This window comes from Bos mutus, chromosome 10 (assembly GCF_027580195.1).
Source record: "Bos mutus isolate GX-2022 chromosome 10, NWIPB_WYAK_1.1, whole genome shotgun sequence".
Classification (NCBI taxonomy): domain Eukaryota; kingdom Metazoa; phylum Chordata; class Mammalia; order Artiodactyla; family Bovidae; genus Bos; species Bos mutus.
Genome location: NC_091626.1, coordinates 56,977,209 through 56,996,827, shown reverse-complemented (window position 1 = coordinate 56,996,827; position 19,619 = coordinate 56,977,209). Strand labels below are relative to the sequence as shown.

At 46.7% G+C, this 19,619-nt stretch overlaps 1 protein-coding gene across 3 annotated transcripts in view; it reads right to left on the bottom strand.

Moving 5' to 3' along the window:
- LIPC (lipase C, hepatic type) overlaps positions 1-19,619 on the bottom strand; it is a 186,645-nt gene that overhangs the window by 2,910 nt on the left and 164,116 nt on the right. For 2 of the 3 annotated variants that reach the window (XM_070377986.1, XM_070377987.1), the window contains 4 exons: positions 18,889-19,122; positions 15,799-16,044; positions 3,660-3,777; positions 1,879-2,097 (listed from right to left, as the gene is read on the bottom strand). In XM_070377986.1, the coding sequence (XP_070234087.1) occupies positions 1,879-2,097; positions 3,660-3,777; positions 15,799-16,044; positions 18,889-19,122 (817 nt within the window). Of the gene's footprint in view, positions 1-1,274; positions 1,528-1,878; positions 2,098-3,659; positions 3,778-15,798; positions 16,045-18,888; positions 19,123-19,619 lie in introns of those variants that run through there. The other variant, XR_011465661.1, reaches the window with a different exon arrangement.

The following is a 19,619-nucleotide window of genomic DNA, read 5'->3' as shown; positions in this document are numbered from 1 at the left end:
TCTTATTTTCCTAATTAGGTCCTGGAGTTTCTTAATGCCCAAAGCCACAACTCTGACTTTTTTTGGCATTCTTCCCAATGGCGTTGGGTACTCCAAAGACCTATAGGAAGCACTGAGTTAAAAACTTAAAGAACTATAGGCCCCAGATCCCTTCCTTCCTTTTCATGATGTACCTCTTACAGCCCTGAGGAAAGCTGTGATGTGCATATATATTCATTTCCAGCTCTACAGCACTGCTAGATTAAAGAAAGTCAGATCAATGGGCCCATGACTAATGGAGGCGGAGCTGTTAGAAACTGCAGAGGCAACGAATGGGCAACGGATCAGACGAACCAAGTCAGACCTGGGCTCAGACAATTATCAGCAATGTCCCCAAGGTGTGTGACTCCTGTGAGCCTCAGGCTCCTGAAATACTACCTGTTTCAGAGGGTCACTGGGAAGCTTCTGTGAGGTGAATGCTCTGGAGCCCCTAGTTCAAGCCCATGGTGCAGCAAGGCTCTGGAACACTGCTCTCATCCCTCCCTTCTTTCCTTCTGCAGAGCTGTGTGGGTAAGCACCAGGGGAGAAGGCAGCCCTGTGTTTTATACTATCGTTCGGGTCGAGGCACCTAGAACTGTCACGGCGAGCGGCCTCTAAAACTGAGGATTTACTCTCTAGCTGAGAGAATCCGGGGAGGGTTGATGCTCAGAAGCTGAGCTGCTCTAAAGGGCCAACAAGTCATGCAAGAATAGCTAAGCGCTGAAGAGGAGAGAAGCAGTTTAATTTTCTCAAATTGATCATGTGGAGAAATCTGTTGGCTGACTGCAGAGTATGCTTTTAGTAATTGCCAGGATTTTGTATCCCAGGGAGATAAAATCTCGCAGTGCGGTTGTGTGAGGGACTCAGGGGGCATAAATCTGCCACGGGCGGCTGCTAGTAGCGACACCCCAGGGGTAAGGGAGGAGAGCAGTTCAGAGGTGAGGGGCGTGCTGCTCTTCAGCTCCGCTGGCCACACTCCAGAGAGAAAGCGGGCTGCTCAACAGAGGGCAGTAGGAAAGGAGAGACACATTTCCTGAACAGAGTGGGGAGGAGACAGAAGAGGGTCTGCGGAACTGCAGAACCACAGAAAAGCACGGCAGCCCTGGGAAAATATACCGAGCATCCCTTTGCTCTGCTGAGAGGACTGAGGGAGCCGCTGGACATCCTTTCTTGCCTTAACTCCCTGCCCTCAACCCACCCCTGCCCTCAACCCCCACCGTGGGCCAAGGGAGATATTCAGTCACACAGAACCATACCTCCTGAGGGTAACCCGCTGGTCCACACCAGAATTTCCTAGGGCTCTTATTACCAAATGTGTGGTCCTCCATAGACCACAGCCAGTCAGAAGCTCTTCAGGTGGGTCTGGGAATTCTGCTTGTTTCATAAGCTTCCCAGCGATCCCTTGGCATTCTAAGATTTGAAAGGTGCCACTTCAGGGTGAGATTTTGAGATTGTGATCTGCTAAAAGCATTTCTCTGGGTAAACAACAAAGAAGAAATGTCACTTCTAGGTCCTTGCTGTTCAAAATGTGGTCCTTGGGCCAGCACGTGGTGAAATCTGAAGAGCACTGGGCCAGGGAGTGGTTCTCAGACTCTGGAGGCAGGTAGCTGTTAACTGGGGGCTGGGGGGCGCAGAGGAAAGAGGCTAGATGGGAATCAGAGACCTGGGTGTAAATCTTGGTCCTTCCACCTGTGGCTTTGGGAACTCAGGATGGTCATTGCACCTTTCTGAGCATCTGTATGCCATCGTTGGAACATAACAATGCCCACTTCATAAGATAAATGCAAGTATTAAATTGTGAGAGTACTGACGTAGGTAGATGCTCAACAGATGTTAGGAGGAGGTTGAAAAAGCACTCACCTTTGCTGTGTTTCTCCCACTTTGACTCTGATGCTCTTCAGAGCAAGGCCTGAGTGAAGGGACCCTCTTCCCCAGGGGATGATGGTTTGGACCGTATTCCAGACATTGGACCACACCATGCGGTTTTCCCACTTGAACTTGATCATGATCAGTTCCCCAATATCCACATCCAATGTTATTAGAAAGGAATAGGTTTCATTACTAGTAATTCCTTTGCTCCTTGAAGATACAAAGGAAACCAGACATAGTCAGTTGATTTGTAACGGCAAAGTGATGCTTTCAGGATGGGATTTTCAGGATGTGTTAGATTTGCCTGAATGACTCGTGATGGTCTTTTCTGCTGCATTTCCCAAAGTGGTGGTGGACAGACTATTAATAGAGATAGCAATAGATGTGCCAGGATAAAAAAGGGTTTTCCAGAGCAGTAATACTGGGAAAACCATCTTATTTTCTGTGATAGCATGTTTAAAAGGTTGCAAGTGTTCTGCAGTGATGAATCTAGTTAACTTTGTTTAGCTCAGGCTTCCTAATCTCTAGCTTAATACATCAGGAGAACTGCCTCCAAAAAAGGCAGGTGTCTCTGGGCAATACAGCTCTCTGTAGGTTCTGTAGGTTCATGATCAATACATGAGCACCACACTACAGTCTTCTCTCCAGATCAGTGCTTTTCTTCCTCCCCAACATAAATAGAAACTTCCATTAAGACAACAAGTATAGCAGTAATAGAAAACCATATATAAAAGGGATGTACCAGTTTGGAGCAAAATTTAAATGCAGATCCTTAGGTTTCATTATCAGCTTTACTCACTAATCTCCAAGACATTAAAATGTCCCAGTATTGACAGAGCAGTCAGGCACTCTTTCCACTACTTAGAACAATCCCTGCTCCCCCAGGGAGAGATTTGGGGTGGTGCAGAGTTAACACTGGATTTAGGGTGAGACAGGTGGCTGGAGGATTCCCTGGCTCAGCTCATCTTAGCTCTTCCTGCAGGAATGTGCAAAGCACCATTTAGGAATCCACCCACCCCACTAGGCTGGGAGCACCCTAAGGATAGGGTCCTCTCTACCTCTAGTGCAGAGCACTGACACCTCCTTGCTGAGTGACTGAACCCGTGGGATGATTGGAGGTTCAAAACCAGGGGTGATTTTCAGGAGGCTGAGAACCGTCCCTGGAGCAGATGAAGGCTGGTGTCACTTCCCAAGGAGAGCCCATGCTAAGGGTGGAGATGCTGAAATAAAGCGGCCGGTGAAGCTGGCCAGCCTGTGCAGGCGGCATGAAGCCACTGCCTGTGTTGTGAGCAGGTGTGTAGCAGGGCAAAGGACAGGTGGGGAGGGCTGGCAGTGCAGGCTGACTGAGTGGAAAATTCGTGCCGAGTTGCATGAGACCAGTTTTATTTCTGGGTTATGGTTTTCGGAACTCACTGGAAAGGTGCTCAGGGCCTTCCTGGGGACAGGAATGTGTCCTGCGCCTGCTCTCAGCATTCCTCCTAGACTGGCCACCTCTGGTTCCCCTTTACATTCGGCCCCTGTCGCTTCGGGCCCATCACAAACACAGGTGGCAGTGACATAAAGTAATGGCTGGGACTGGGCGAGGCCGAGGAGGCGTGACAAGGTGCCGAGCGTGGGCGGATGTCCCGTCAGACAGGGTGTCTGGGACACTCATACTGGGCTGAGAAGAGTGAGCTGTGCCTGGCCCGACCCTTGGAAAGCAGAGTCCATCCAGAGCCTGTGAGAAAACTAAGCCTGTCCTCACCACGGACGGGGCTGTATCTCATACTCACAGAGTGATGGGGATCTTCTGCCTCTCCCCTCTTGTTCCGAGGAATGACACGGTGAAAGTTGGTTCTACAGGGTTCTCAGTTTGGTTGATGAACCGAATCTTGAACTGGTAATGATAAACTGGAGGGGCGTGGGATGGCGACGGAGAGAGAAAGACAACATAAGCAGGAATTTTTAAAATAAAAAATCTTGTATTTTTTAAAATTTAAGAAAGCAGAGAGAAAAGTATGGATGAATAGATAACCCAATTTTGTTTTCTGGGTGGTGGAATTCTGAAAGTGTTTTTATTTTCCTTTTTTTCCTTCTCTGAATTTCTTTAATGTCTAAGAGGACTTATGTTTGTAATATAATAAGTATTATCCAGAAAAAAATAGAAAAAAAGGCAGAATAGGAGTATAGTTGGTATTCTCACTAATTTCTAGATGAAGTTCTGTTATACCATTCCACGTACTTAGCAAGGGTCCCCGTTTATAAATGAAAGGATAGACTGCCTTTGAGGCCGCTGACAAAAGCAAGAGAACACATTGTTGTTTTCACTTTTGCTTGTATTTGATGGTATTAGTTTTAGGGTGGGACAGAGCAACAGCCAAGAAATATGCCGTGATGACCACATCTCTGCCTTCTGGGGCTTGGAAACTGGTTTTGTGGGGTTCAACAGCACATTTCCTGATAGAAACAAGACAACCAGTTCTAGTACCTGGGCCTAAAATTGTCCTATCTTTTAAAGTGTCCAGAATGTCCTTCTTCTGTGTTGTTTGGAATAGGGAAATTAATTTTATTCTTCTTTACCTAAACATAGCCTATATTTAGCTAATAAAAGCAAATGACTTACTATCAGACAGGTGTTGTTAAACATTTTGCATGGCATCATCTCAGTTATTCATCATAATGACCCTAGGAGGAGGGTATTGCGATTATCAGCCTCATTTAAAACATTTTATTTATTTTATTTTTGGCTGCACTGGGTCTTTGTTGCTGCACGTGGATGTTCTCTAGTTGCGGGGGTGGGGCCACTCTTTGCTGCAGTGAACGGTTTCTCATTTCGCTGGCTTCTCGTTGAGGAGCACAGTCTAGGTGTACAGGCTCAGGAGTTGTGGGGCATGGGTTTAGTTGCTCTGAGGAATGTGGAATCTTCCTGGAGCAGGGATCAAACCCATGTCCCCTGCATTGCAGGCGGGTGCTTTACCACTGAATATCAGGGAAGTACTATCAGCCTCATTTTATAAAGAACAAAACCAGGGCTAGAGAGGTGAAGTGACCTGCTCAGGGTCCCATAGCAGAGTCTGTGCTCACGGCCTGGAGCAATTGCCTTGCTCAGCCTGCACTGTTACATCAACCAGCTGTGGGGCTCTTTTCAAAATTATTCCACCTCATTTCCAAATAACTGATGGCTGCTTGGACTTCTTTATCTTGCTGTCTCCATATTCTCTAAGTACTTGTGGCTCTTTAGCTTAAACAGGCTTAATATGGCATGTCAACTTGATTGGTAGGACTGCCTGGGGCCCCATGTTGAGATGGGCTGTGAGACCATGTCTAGGCTCTTAGGAGGACTGCTGTCTGCCCTGGGCAAAGGATAGGGGACATATGATTACTTGTTGTTATTTGCTTTTTCCGTTCTAGATAATGATTAATCTACTAATCCTGATACAGTGCTTGCACATAGTAGTTGCTTAATAAACATGTGTGGGATGCATGAACTGACAATTTGGGAATATCAGGATGTGTATGAACATTAGGAAGATGGAAATCACCCCAGAGAATTCAAAATTGGAGTTCTCAGCTTTGTTGTAGAATTCCTTCTGGAAAGCATAGATCATGGAACTAACCACTTGATTATCCATTCCATGCACCCAGCATGTGGAAATTCACCATCCTCAGGAATCAATCTACTTACTCCCAAATGGTACATTTCCACTGGAGGTTGGTAGCTACACAGACCTGGCAGCAGCAGTGGCTAATGGCACATTGCCAACACATCAGCTGCAGGGTTCTGTGTGCCTGTATTGCTGGGTTTCTGGGTTATTTACACAACTCTAACCTTTGGCATAAGCCCATTTTCCCGTTTGGGTTTTGCAGTGGATTGGCTGCAGTCCTCTGCATAATAGGTGCTCAAATATTCCAGCCTGGAATAAAATAGTTAGATGCTCTCAAGACTGTGAGGCTGTGGGTGAGAAATAAGAGAAGGACTGAGGGACCCCAGGAAGGATCCCTAAACCCTTGAATGACAGTGGTGGAGACAGAGATTCTGGTCTATCATCCCAGAAGCCTCTGAAGAGATCTTATGCTATTTGGGGTCTGCCTAGGGAACTTTGTAACAAGTAAATAGTTGAAGTTGAACAAGTTGAAGTTGAACTTGTAAGTTCAACTTGTAAGTTGAACTGAGACAAAAAGATATGAGACAAGGCCTTGGGGGTGTGGGGTAGACTGTGGACAGGATGACACGAGAGAACTGGTCTCTAGTTAATTCCCAAACAAGGAGGCAGAGAATCTTCCAGAGTATGTAAGGAACTCATAACAACCAGTTTAATATGTATTCATTAGAAATCTACTACCCAGCCCAGTGAATAAAATAGTGTAATTGGCTGTATCCATGGTAATACATTGACTAACATTTATTTTGTTTACCTGCGCCTGGCACTTTGTATTTTTATCTCATTTAATCCTTATGACAGGTGATACTATTATTATTTCATTTAAGAGAAGAGGAAACTGAAGCACAGAGAGGTTAAGTGATTTTTCCAGTATCACACAGCTAGTAAGTAGCATAGCTATGACGTAAGTCCAGGCCACCTGACTCCAGAACTCGAACTTTTAAATGTTTATACCCAGGACCAATAGCTTTATATACCCTAAGGAAAATGTTCATGTGTGGAAAGAGGTTGAAGTTCAAAGACATCATAAAGAATTTTTAATTAAAAATAAATTAAAAACACCCTAAATATTCACCAATAGAGAAATGACTATGGGCTAATAATGACAATTATTAGAATTACCATTTAGCTCTTTGTTTTGTTCCAGACACTTAACTATTGTTTCTCAAAATTATTTCATTTCTCTTTTCTACAACTTTGTAAGATGCCTACTTTAACCTCCCTTTGCATCATTTTACAAATGAAGAAGCTGAAGCTCAGGAAATTTGAGTAACTTGTCCATTGTCGTGAACCTATGAACTAGTGAAGCTGCAATTAGACTTTAGTCTGCTGATTTCAAGTTCATATTCCCAAACGTGATTTACTCTTATGAAGTGATTACAAGATATTTTTGGAATGGTTTCAATGCTAATGAAAGAAGTGGGGAAAAAACCCCAACCAGCCATCAGGATACACATGGTACATCTAACATGAGACTAATTCTAATAAAACAGAATGCACAGAAGGAGGGAGATTTGCAAAAATATTAAGTGATTATCTCTGGGGAGGGGAGACAAGTAACTTTTATTACCTTTTTTGTGATTTTCTGCAAGTTCCACATTTTCTGCCATGAGTATGTATTCTAATTAGACTCTTCTTGGAAAAAGAAAAGTTTTTAAAAGTATTAAGAAAGATAACAGAACCAGAAGCTGTGGTCCTGGCCTTAGAGGTGCTTTGCAGCTGGGAAGCAGATCACTTCTGTGACCCTTGTCACCTCCTATCCAGTCTCATGGGCATCAGTGTCCAGGATCTTCTCCCCTTGAGGGCAGTGTTGGGGTCGTGTTAACACTTGAACCTCAGCGATTCACAGCACACATTGGGAATCTAAGGAGTGCTTCTGGGGCTTTTTGTGTGAAAACAAGGCGAACACATGTTACATTAAAGAGCCTAATTGTGAATAGGACTAATCAGAATATTGCTTCCACTTGTTGAGATCCTGCTAAAACATCAGGCTACATACTAAGTGCTTGTTGTTGTTGTTGTTTAGTCGCTAAGTCGTGTCAGACTCTTTGCAACACCCTGGACTGTAACCCACCAGGCTCCTCTGTCCATGGGATTTCCCAGGCAAGAATACTGGAGTGGGTTGCCATTTCCTTCTCCAGGGGATCTTCCCTACCCAGAGATCGAAGCCACATCTCCTGCATTGGCAGGTGGATTCTTTACCGCTGAGCCACCAGGGAAGCCCTATACTAAGTGCTTTGCATACATTATTTTTGTCCTCCAGACTAAATGAGGATAACACGGTAAGACTGCATTTTCTACACCTACCCCTGCTGTCCTGGTCCACTCTCTACCCAGTTCTGGACCCCAGGATGTCACCCCCAGAGCCTCATCTCCTGGCTTCCTTATTGGATGGCTTCTGGTTCACACTGACCCACTGAGGATGCACCAGCAGGAGATCAGGGCAGAGCAGAGAGAGGTCAGGGTATTTCTCTGCTCCCTCCTGCTTTGAAGCCTGACTGTAGTAACTGCTGTCCCTGATGAGCTGCTGTCAGTAGCTTCTCCTCCACAGCTTACATTCTCTTTGGCTATTCCTTCTCTTCGCTTCTCCGAGTACCCTGTTTGTTAGATTTGAGGTGCATAAACATCCCATGTTGCTTTCCTTATTATCACCCACCCTGTCGAAGGAGTTCTGCCTGCTCTCTACTCAGGTGAGTAGAGTCCTGTTTACTGCTGAGACCCAGAGAGGTAGGGTGTCAGTGATCCCGATGAATTACAAATAAGGAAGCAGAGATTTGCGATTCACTGGTGTCTCACTCGGTAAAGAAGCCTCCTGCCAACGCAGGAGATGCAGGTTCGATCCTTGTGTCAAGAAGATCCCCTGGAGAAGGAAATGACAACCCACTTTAGTATTCTTGCCTGGGAAATCCCATGGACAGAGGAGCCTGGCTAGTTACAGTCCAGGGCATTGCAGAGAGATGGACATGACTTAGCGACTAATCAACAAGAAAGCAGAGATTTGGAGAGGAGTCCAAGGTGACTCAGATAGTTAGAAGTGGAGCTGACTCTGAACCCAGGTGTCTGTCTGATTCCAAAAGGTCCTTCCCACTGTGTCCTGGGATTCTGGTTCTGGCAAGCTGAATCTTCCCTTTGAAAGCAAACAGCAAACAGCCCTGAAGAAAAGCTGCAGTCTATACCTGCCTCCTGTGAAGCCACCGAAACCAAGCGCCTGCAGGGTCTGATCCACTGACATCCATCCTGGGCTATCACTGTTGCTGCTGCTTCGCAGTTGCTGGTCTGCTAAATGTCCAGCCCCCAGGGCAGGGATAAATGTTTCATGTCCCTGCACTGGAGATGGGTTTTTGTCTTCCTTTGGTCTTAAAATGTGAGTAGGAAGAGACCAATTTCCATATCTGAGATGTCATGGTTCCCACGATTCTGAAGGAAGGGATTGGCTTTGATAATTCCAAAGGTTCTGTTAGCGCTCACATCCTATGGATGAGAATTATCTGTGCCCTGCAGTGTCTCCCTGTGCCCTGCAGATGGTTCAGGCGGTCAGAACCATCAAGGGTGTGTAAATCGTGGAGGTCACAGACGTGCAGAAACACGGGCACCCACGTCTGCAGAAGCATGATGCCCAAACCCATCACACAGTGATAGCACAAGGAATTCCTTTTGCCCTGCACTAGGAAAGCCACTTCTGGGGAGAAATATTGAAATTATTTTTTGTAATATGTAAGATATTTTCATGTTTAGAACTATTTATTTGTTCTTATTTTGGATTTTGTGTTTTTCCTTTAAAAATAAAAAAGACCATTTGCCTTTTATTTCCCACCACACCCCAGGACAATGATGCTGTTCCAACGATTAAGGAAAAAAACATGAATAATTTTTGCTCACTTTACCTTATGGCATGTTTAATAAGGATTTTAAAAAATGATTTCGGGGAAATGCTTTTGATTCTGTGACTGCAGGGAGCACAACGTGTTCCTCAGTGCAGGCAGGAGAAGTTATTTCAGGTCTTAATGGTGCAAAGCATGAAATAGCCCGTTAACCTTGGATGAGATCAGGCAAAGTCCACCTGGGGCAGAGGTATGAGGCCTCTGGAGAGTCTCCTCACCAGATCGCCCCCCTGGGGCTCAGACACCCTAGAAACCCTGGATCCTAGTTTCGTGTGGACCCCACTGATGCCACTTAACAAAAAAATAAGTTCCTTTTTACAAGGTAGCTACTATGGGCACCAGGTCATGGAAATTTATAAAAAAGGAATTTTTTTTCTTTTTTTTTTTAATCTCGTGGAAAATATTCTGAATCATTAGATAGTGGCTTTGGGAGATATTATGACTCTCTTTGCAAACATCAGAGAGGTCTTTTTTTTTTTTTTGAATGTATAGATTTTTCTCTCATGGAGATGGTAAGAATGAGATCTTGTGTTCTCTTGCAGCACTATGGTCTTGTTCCTAGATCTTATATGCCTCTAACCCGAGAGGGACGCTGAAGAGCATGGAATTGAGATGATGGTCTTAAGCAGGGGATTAATGTAGGAATAGCCAGCACTAGCAGGGGCTGGCTGAATGAGCTCAGAATAGGATCAAGGGAAGAAGAGAAATGGGCTTTTTTGTTTTTCTGATTTTAGTTTAAGATAGCATTTTTTTTTCAATTCATCCATTTTTAATTGAAGAATAATTGCTTTACTATATTGTGTTAGTTTCTGCCATCCATCAACATGAATCAGCCATAGGTATACATATGTCCAGAAGACAAGAGTGCTTTCATCAGCTGGTGCGAATTCTCACTGGCTGGCTGGGCCCAGAGAGCAGGGAGAAAGTACAGGCAGGAGGAGGACGAGGAGGAGAGGAGGGATGATGGACTACTGTGTCTCAGGAATGAGCTGGTAATAATACTGAGTGAACTGGTCTCCGTCCTAATGCTTAGGCCATGTGTGGTGAAAGGAGCGAAGCCCATGGAATGGGGGAGACCTGGGGTCAAACATTATGTTTGACACTGTGCAGGGCTCTGTGGGGCTCCTGGGCACAAGGTCTTTCTGTGTCCCCCATTTCTTTGATTATAGGAAACAGCCTTCATTCAGCCTCCATGAACTTCCCTGAGTTCCAACGGGCACATTCCAGCAGTTGCTAATTAGGGGAGGGAGGGGATTCGAGACCAGGGAGAAACTAACAGTCAGGGGAAACAATAGTGCAGCCTTGGGGGCAAGGTCCTGTTTCCTCATCAAGGGATACACACCACAGTGTCCTTTACCCATCTTGCAGATACTGGAAACCCACTCCAGGTGGAAGAAGCTATAACAATGGTGTGCTGCCCACAAGCATGTAGACCCCAGAGCAACTGGTTGATGATGCTGACTCCCACTTACGTCACCAGCAGCCCAGCAGAAGAATGTCCACGAGCTGATCATACCCTTTTTGAACAATTACTATAAAACTTCTCACTATCTTGCCCCAGTTGGGACACACAGTTTTGAGGGCATTAGCCAGCTGTGGCCCCCTTTCCCTGGCAAAGCAATAAAGCTCTTCTTTTCTACTTCACCCAAAACTCTGTCTGAGATTTGATTCAGCACCAGTGTACAAGTTTTCAGCATAACACTTGCTCCTTATAAGCTGGGTGGCTTTGGGGAGGTGATTTAGCCTCACTGAATCTCAATTTATCTGTTGGAAAATTAGGCAACATCAGTCTCCCCCCTTCCATCTCCGTCTCTCTCTGTAAGTTGTTGTGAGGATTAAATGATAAATGAAATAATTGATGCAACACATCCAGCATAGTGCCTGAACCTAGTAAGCTCCCCTGAGTGCTGCTTTCTTCTCTTCCACCCCATTACCGCCTCCAGTTGCTGTGAGGATTAAATTAGATAAGGTGCTTGCTAGCAGAACTACATACAGGTTTGTTTCCCGCCTCCTTCTCGTAAAAAAAAAAAAAAAAAAAGGCTCCCAAACTAGCAAAATTTCCTTCCAAGAGGGTGAGATTGGAAGTGGGCGATAAATTGCCTCGTTTCCCTCAGCGACTGTTTCCCAATTCTCTTTCTGTTCCTGCTGTCCTCTTCCATGTTTACCCGAATTCTGGCGTATGGTTGTAGAAAATAGATCCTTTGATGGTTTTGTCAAAATATCTTGGGAGCCAGAGGAATGAGGACCAAGTTAGTCATCCTTTCTGCAACTACAATCGGGAGGCGATGTTTATCTTGCCCAGCCAGACCCTGCACTGAAATATATAGTACAATTAGATGTCCTTGAAAAATGTGGCTTGTGGATGCTCTGTAACCAGGGATGGGCAAGTTTGTTCCTTTATGAATCTATAAGTACTCATCAAAGGCTGGAGGTGGTCACTGAAATATACTTTGGGAGCCCAAGTCACAATGATCGTGGCATGGTGGCTGAGGAGGGGAGCAGTTATGGGGCCTAGATTAAAGACTTGATGTCAGCACTATCAATAGAACTTTCTAGATGATGGAAACTGTCTATTTCTGTACTCTCTGATATGGCAGCCACATAGTTGAGCATTTGAAAGGCGGCTAGTATGACTGAGGTTTCAAGGTTTTAATTTTAAGTAATTTAAATAGCCACATATGGTTAGTGTAGCATTATATAGGGCTTCCCAGGTGGAACAGTGGTAAAGAATCCACCTGTCAATGCAGGAGACATGGGTTCAATCCCTGGGTCGGGAAGATAGCCTCTGGAAATGGGCTACCCGCTCCAATATTCTTGTCTGAGAAATCCCTTGGACAGAGGAGCCTGGTGGGCTACAGACCGTGGGGTCGCACAGAGTTGGACACGACTAAGCGTGCACGAGTGCAAGCAATATACAGGCTGCACACCCCAGGAGCAGCAGCTTTCACATGGGTGGGAGTCTCATCTGGGCATAATTTCCAGCTGTACCCAGGGTACCCGATGTGGCCGAAGGGCTCTGCTCCCTGCCAGCAAGTGAAATTAGGCTGAGCAGATTAGGACTGGAAAGGCTGAGGTGGATCTGGGGAGAATTTGGAGGGCCCAGGGGAGGGAAGGGTGTGGTGCAGGCTGCAGCTCATCCCTGGAATCTCTCTGGGGCTGGGGGTTTGGTTCAGGCAGTCTTATCTCACAGTCCCAACACCGTATTTTCACTGGCTATCCCTGGAGCAAGATGAGCGGCTGGTGAGAAAGAGACTCAAGTGCTGCCGCCAGGGGACTCCTCTTCTGTCTTCTTGGGATAGATAGCACCCTGTGCACAGTGTGTGGGAGGGTGTTGGTCTCCCCTGAGCCCCCCTGAAGGAGGGCCTCTGCCTACCCTGGCTCATATTATGCTTGAAGAAGGAGTGATGGCCTGGCACAGTGGTTTTGGCAACTGCTGCGTGAGATAGTGCTGCCCTAATGCGATTCCTTGGTTCTCCTTCATAAGAAAAGGGTTCCTTTGAGTTCATACCAGCCATGTGTGGTGATCAGGCATCTGAACTCCTTGGCAAGGGAAAAACTCAGCCCGGCTTGTGGCAGCTACTCTTCCCTCCCCTCTTCCTTCTCTTGACTCTCTCACCTCCCGACCCCATATCCATACCCCCAGTAGAAGTCCTCCAGCAGGACCCAGTCCCTCACTTCAGATGCACAGCCCTGCCAGGAAGGTAAAAAATGACCCTCTTTCCAGCTGATCTCAAGGAGAAAGCAAGACCCTTCCCCACCTCTCCTCCTTCCCTCAACCCCATAGACAGACCATGGGCAGGTTACTGAGATTAAAAACCACTTGACTAATTGTTGGGAGTGCTTAGTCCCTCAGTCGTGTCTGACTCTTTTTGCGACTCCATGGACTGTAGCCCACCAGGATCTTCTGTCCTTGGGATTTTCCAGGCAAGAATACTGGAGTGGGTTGCCATAGCCTCCTCCAGGGGATGGCCTGGGTCTAAATCCTGTCTCTGCTAAGACTTCCTTTTGTGTCCCTGGGCAAATGATTTTCTCTTATCTGGGCCTTTGTTTCCTTGTCTGGGAAATGTGGAATTGAACAGTTTCTTGAAATGCTAACATTCCAGGATTAGAGTAGATCCAGTGAAATGTGATTATCTGAGAGGCTTAATCACTCCAGGCTGCACTGCCATTTGAAAGAGGAGCTGGTTAACTGAAATGAGTGTCTAATTGGCAGTCTGGAGTGGGGGATCTCCCTGAAGCAGGAGGCCTTCCAAATTCCCTCACCTGCTCCGGGGGTCTCAGGCTCCTCCACCCCTCCAGGAAGGACAGGTGAAGGGACCCTCTGTCCCTCAGGCAAGAAAGATCCTGCCCTCACTCCACGTGCTCTCAGAAGCTATCCACTGCTCAAACGGATTTCTGTCATTCCTGGGCTGCACAGAAGGGCAATCTAGCTGGAGAACAAAAGTTCAGATAAACAAAAGAATCCTGTGCATGGGAGCTTGAACTTTGGAGTGTGGTAATGAAAGGAATGCCAGCCTGGGAGTCAGAGGGACCTGGGTTCTACGCCTCCTTCCAGGCTAACCGAACCTGCGGACCTCACCTGGCTGTTGTGGGCACCATGAGAAGTCTGTGGCTGCACCAAATGTTTTTGTGTAAAACGCTGTGCAAATGCAAAGCGGTGTTGAGGGCGTTCACCTTCTGTAGCTACAGATATGTGCAGAGTAACAATCAAACGGCACTGGGCTCCTCCCAGGGCCGTGAGCCAGTGCTGTGAAAAGTAAGATGCTAAATCACTCCCGAGCTGTTTTAAGGATTAGGCAGAAATGTTAATGGCAACAGATGTCGGCTTGTTCCCTCCAGGAGGATTTAGGTTTCAGTGGAGTATTTCTCTGCTGGCTTCAGCCCAAATCACGGCCACAGCCCTTTTTCTGACCTCCAGTTCAACCTGGCAAGCAGAAGGGGCTCACTTTCTCCCTTGAGGCTGAGAAGCAGAACTTCTTCTAGGGAGGGCCTCAATAAGACAATGATCTCTTGTAAGATAAGCTGATTCAAATTTAGGAAGAAATGGGGAACCACAAATGTAGTCTGGAGCCCAGGTTTTTCCTGGCAGCCATGAGGAGAGATGAAAGCACTGGGTTCTAGCCTGGGTTTGGAGAAGCTTCCAAGGCCCTGTACAATGAGACCTGGTGATCCAGGCCTTCCGGATCTAACATTCTGTTAGCGGAAACACACTGGCTGAAACCACCCATCCTGGTCAGGCACCATAGTCATCACTTGCAAGGGTTATTCTACCACAGGAGGTCCTGGTAAGGAATGTGGAACTAACAAGCCACCACCGACTGGAAGAGTTCTGGAAAGGTCATAAGGAGATACCCCATGTCCTACCACTTTCCAGAATCTTCCTTGCTGGAATTCATTTTGGCTGAGCAATGTGTTAGGTAGGTAGAATAGGGAAAAGGAGTCCAAAATGGCGGTGGCTAAAAGACAAGGAAGGTCCGAGGACCAGAGTGAAGACTTCAGGCAGAACAAACAGAACAAACAGCACTCCTGGCTAAGCCCAATTTGCATAGGGCAAGCCCAGGTGGAGGAAAAAACATGTAAAAGGAGGAGCCAAAGCGCTTTCTCTCGGACTCACTCTCTCTCTCTCTCTCTCTCTCCCTCCCTCCCCACCCCCGCCCCCACTCCCCATTCACTCCTCCACTCTCTTCTCTTCGAGTCTTGGATTCTCCTGCTATCTTCTAAATAAAATAGAGCTGTAACACTGATTTGCCCAAGAGCTGTAGCATGGTTTGTCCAAGACCTAAGAGCTGTGACGCGCCGAGGGCTTTAATGTCCGTCGCTCCACATCTTTGTTGTGACGAGACAAAGAACCGAGGAACATATACTCGCATGACAAATGCATGTGCCACCAGGAAGGACCCTAAGTCAGAATGATTGGCCAGAGAACCTGGAAACTAATCCCGTCACCTTTAAACCTGAGATGTCGAGCCACATGGAAGAGCAGTCCTCCTGGGTTCCCTTACTCTCCTGCTCTCTGCCCGGGTGCCCCTTCCCAATAAAGTCTCTTGCTTTATCAGCTCAGACAATTCATTTCTGAGTGTTAGAAAAGAGACCATTCTCTGGTCCTGGAAGGGATCCCCCTTCCTGCAACAATGCTAGGGGACCATGAAAATAGATGAAGAGAGCAGCCAACCAAAGGAGTGTTTCAGAAAGTATCAGGCTTTCTCCTCCAGCACTCGTCAGCGAGGAGGCCACATTCTTGGGGAAAGAGAGGCATGTGTCATCATCCCGGTCTGGAATCTGTGCAAACAGCAGATCCGGCAGTAGCTCCAGGAAAAGACTCCAGGGAACTCGTGAACCTTCAGACAAGCGGCTGCATTCTGCCCTTCTGAAGGCCCCCCTGCACTCACCTTTGAATGGGGACTGGGCTCGAGTCACCAGGAAGAGGCTCTTGCTCTTCTTGCTTTGCCGCTCCTGGCGGGTGTGGTAGCCCAGTGTGTTGCAACGACCCTTCTTGCAGCTCAGACACAGGCCTTGGCTGAAGCGGTCCATGTCTCTGCACAGGTAGGCCATGCTCTGCATGTCAGCGTGCAGCAAGGAGTCGATGAAGAGGTGCACTGACCGCTCATGGGCACATTTGACAGTCCGGGTGATGGCTGGAACACAGGGCAAGAAGAACGTTATCATCCCTTAATCTGGAAGATCACCTTGCTTCTCAGTGCAGAGTAGCACCATCTCAGGAAGGAGGATGGGGGTGCTGAGATCAGAGGTCAGCCCACTGACTACAGTGGGTGGCATAGCTGATGGAAAACTGCACAAAAAGTAGACCCTTTGCAGGCACTTACTGTAGGAGCATAATCCCAGGCTCTGAAGGCCTGCTGAGGGCACTCTGTATGTTACAATAGGTGTTTTAATAGGAGCCCTGAGTCACTAAGAAAATACTGAGTTCTTTAAGCAAGTTGTGTGTGTGTGTGTGTGTGTGTGAATTGCTCAGTCATGCCTGAGTCTTTGGGATCCCATGGACTGTAGCCTGCCAGGCTTCTCTGTCCATGGAATTCTCCAGGCAAGAATACTGGACTGGGTTGCCATTCCCTCCTCCAAGAGTTCTTCCTGACCCAGTGATCCAACCCAGGTCTCCTGCGTTGCAGACAGGTTCTTCACCATCTGAGCTGCCAGGAAAGTTCTCTTTAAGCAATTCTTTTGGAAATGAATTGTAATTCATTTTGGAAATATTTTAGTCGCAAACAGTTAAAAATGCACAACTGCTGATGCTCTAAGGGTGAGTTGGCAGAACAGGCTTGTGTGGAATGCCTCTTTGTATTTATTTAATTAAAAATTATTTTATTTTTGGCCGTGCTGGATCTGCGTTGCTGCACGTAGCCTTTCTCTGGTTTCAGAGAGCGGGGTCTACTTTCTCTTCGTGGCGCGCAGGCTTCTCATTGTGGTGGCTTCTCTGACCATGGAGCACAGGATCTAGGGTGTGCTGGTTTCTTCAGCAGTTGTTGTGCACAGGCTCAGTTGCCCCACAGCATGTGGGGTCTTAGTTCCTGGACCAGGGATGGAACTCCTTCTCCCTGCAGCAGAAGCGGGGAATCTTAACCACTGGACTTCCAGGGAAGTCCCTGAAATGCCTCTTTTCTTAATAAAGCTGGCTAAGCCAGTGCCCAAGCACTCTTGGGACTTGGCTACTGGTCTGGTGAGAGCTGAGGCCTCCCTGACCATGTATCAAAGCAGCCACAGCCTGCTGAATGTAACTGAACTGGATGACCAGCATGGGGATTTGGTTTGAGAAGGATGTGCTCCAGTGACCAGGTCTGAATGGACCTAAGCCAAAACAAGTTTAGGAGGTTTCTGTACCAAGGATTTTGACTTTTTTGGGGAGGGGAGGTTGTTTGGGGGGTCTCCAAATCTTAATCTTTAGTGTTCTCTAGGAGTGTTGAACCACCACAAGGTATGACAAGAACTTCCTGTGAAAGTGGACCCCAGGTAGCTTAGCCAAATAATTTTCCCCAGGATTAGTCATCTCCGTTCCTGGTCACAAGCGGCTCTATTTGTTGAGCACCCACTATGAGGCAGGTACTACTGAGTACTTTCCCTGAATATTCACCACAGCTCCTCAAGGCAGCTCTTACAAGTGAGAAAACCGAGCTTCAAAGACAGTCTCCAACTCATGCAAGCTCACCTAGCCAGGAGGTGGTGAGGATGGTAAAGCAGTTATCAACTGACCATGTCAACATGTTCACCCCAGAATGGGATCACTTTCAAACATAAGGGTAAAGGAAATGGAGAAAAACCACCCTAAGGTGGGCAAGCTAAATAAATATACTTGGTCCCATCATTCTGAAGTTTAGCACAAAATAGAAAATGGTAGTAATTGGGCAGAGGCGTTCACCAGGTGATCAGCTAATGAACAGCATCTAGGGGTCTGTGTTGACCTTAGGGAGGGCATAGATCTGGGAAGAGGGCTGGCTGATCACCAGGGACTGCTGGTGACCAGAGGGCAGTGATCGGAGAGAGATGTTAAGGAATGATAAGGGGAAATTCCCAGAAAGTTTTCAGGCATGGGCTGGTGAAAGGCTGGGAGTCCAGCCAAGATGAGATAATGTCGAATGCGAAGGTCATTCTGATACAGGAGACATGAAGGTGGATAAGGAAACACAAGATAGTGTGTGCTTAGCTCAGTTTTCAAATGATTGGGAGAAGGTGGTAAGTGGGGGTGGTCTGGGGGTCTCCAGTTGGCTTAGAGTGAGTTGGCAGGTCTTAATCAGGATATTATTTTATAATAGAGAGAAACTTGGAATACTTATTAAATGTATGGTTTTTGCTCACATTTTTGTTCTTTAATCCAGGGCCTGTTATCAAGGTTCATGTTAATGTTTTGGTTTTAGAGTTTGAGAGAGAAGGGGGAAAACACAACCCAGATAATGCCACAGTCAGTTTCAGCACTGAAACAAAGTCCCAAGGAAGTCACAAGGACCTATTTAGAGCTGAACTTTGAAATAGAAGAATCTTAGTAAAGAATGTCCCCTGGGGTCAGCTGATTAAACCTCATACTTGGGAGACCAAGAAGCCATGGTCTATTAAGTGGGTTAGCATGGGGCCAGAATAGAGGCAGCCCCTTGAATGAGGAAACTTCCAGAGAAAGAGGAATGACCACAGGCAGCAGGGCTCAATTTTCAGACGGGCTGATACCCCAGGAGAGACTTGGCTGGGTATGATGAGTGGAGATGAGAAGTGGGAATTCCTGGATGTGCCCTTAGCTCATCCTCCATGTCTGAGCTCCAGCAACCACTGCCTGTGAAGACTTGGTCTTGCCTGGGGAACAGCACCCTTTCCCACTCACACAAGCCCTCTCTCTGCATGGACTAGGTGACCATTCACTTTGAGCCCCATCCTTGCCAAACTCTTCCCCAAATCTCACAGAATGGATTCCCCTGGATCCAGAGGCCACACCAACTGTGGGGAGTGTAAGCCATCGTAGGCTAGTGCCTCTTTCTCACCATTTAAGCCATGCTTGGCGAAATGTTTGTAGAGCTCTAGGAAGTGGCATCCAGGCTGGTAGGAACCCCCATTGGGGTAGAAGTCATAGTGTGCTATGGGCTGTTTGATGCCCACACTCAGGCCCATGTGCTCCCAGGTAAAGGTGTGAATGGCATCCACAAAATTGGCATCATCTGGTGAAAGCCGGTCACTGAGGGAGGCTTTTTCAAACAAAGGGCCTGCGGCGTCCAGCCCTAAGAGGAAAGCAATGGGAAGGATCAGATTGGAGCAAGAGGAGGCAGGGAGAAAGGCTCTTTTTAGCTTTCTGATGTTATTGCACATTCATGAGCTAGCAGGAAGAGGAAAATCCTAGGGCATAATCTTTCTCTAGAAAATCTTGTCATGACTTTTTTTGCAGTAAAATTAAAGTAATTCATGGTGCTTAAAATCGGACACAGACTGGTTATTATCTATGGGGAAAAGAGGTTTGCAGGAACTATCCAGTGGTAGAAATGAGGTTATAAGGGAATGCTTGATTTATTTAAGCAAATCAGTTTTAAGTACCTTTCAAGCTACTTTCGAGAGCATCTGTTTGCATACAAAAAACCACTGTGTTATTGCAAGTAGTTCTAACCTACCCATCAAAGAAAGAATTTATTTGCCTGCTTGTTGTCAATAATTTTCCTAAACAAGCTGGCTTTCTCTCTACACTAATGTCATTTCATTGGAATGTTCAGAACAGCCTTGGGAC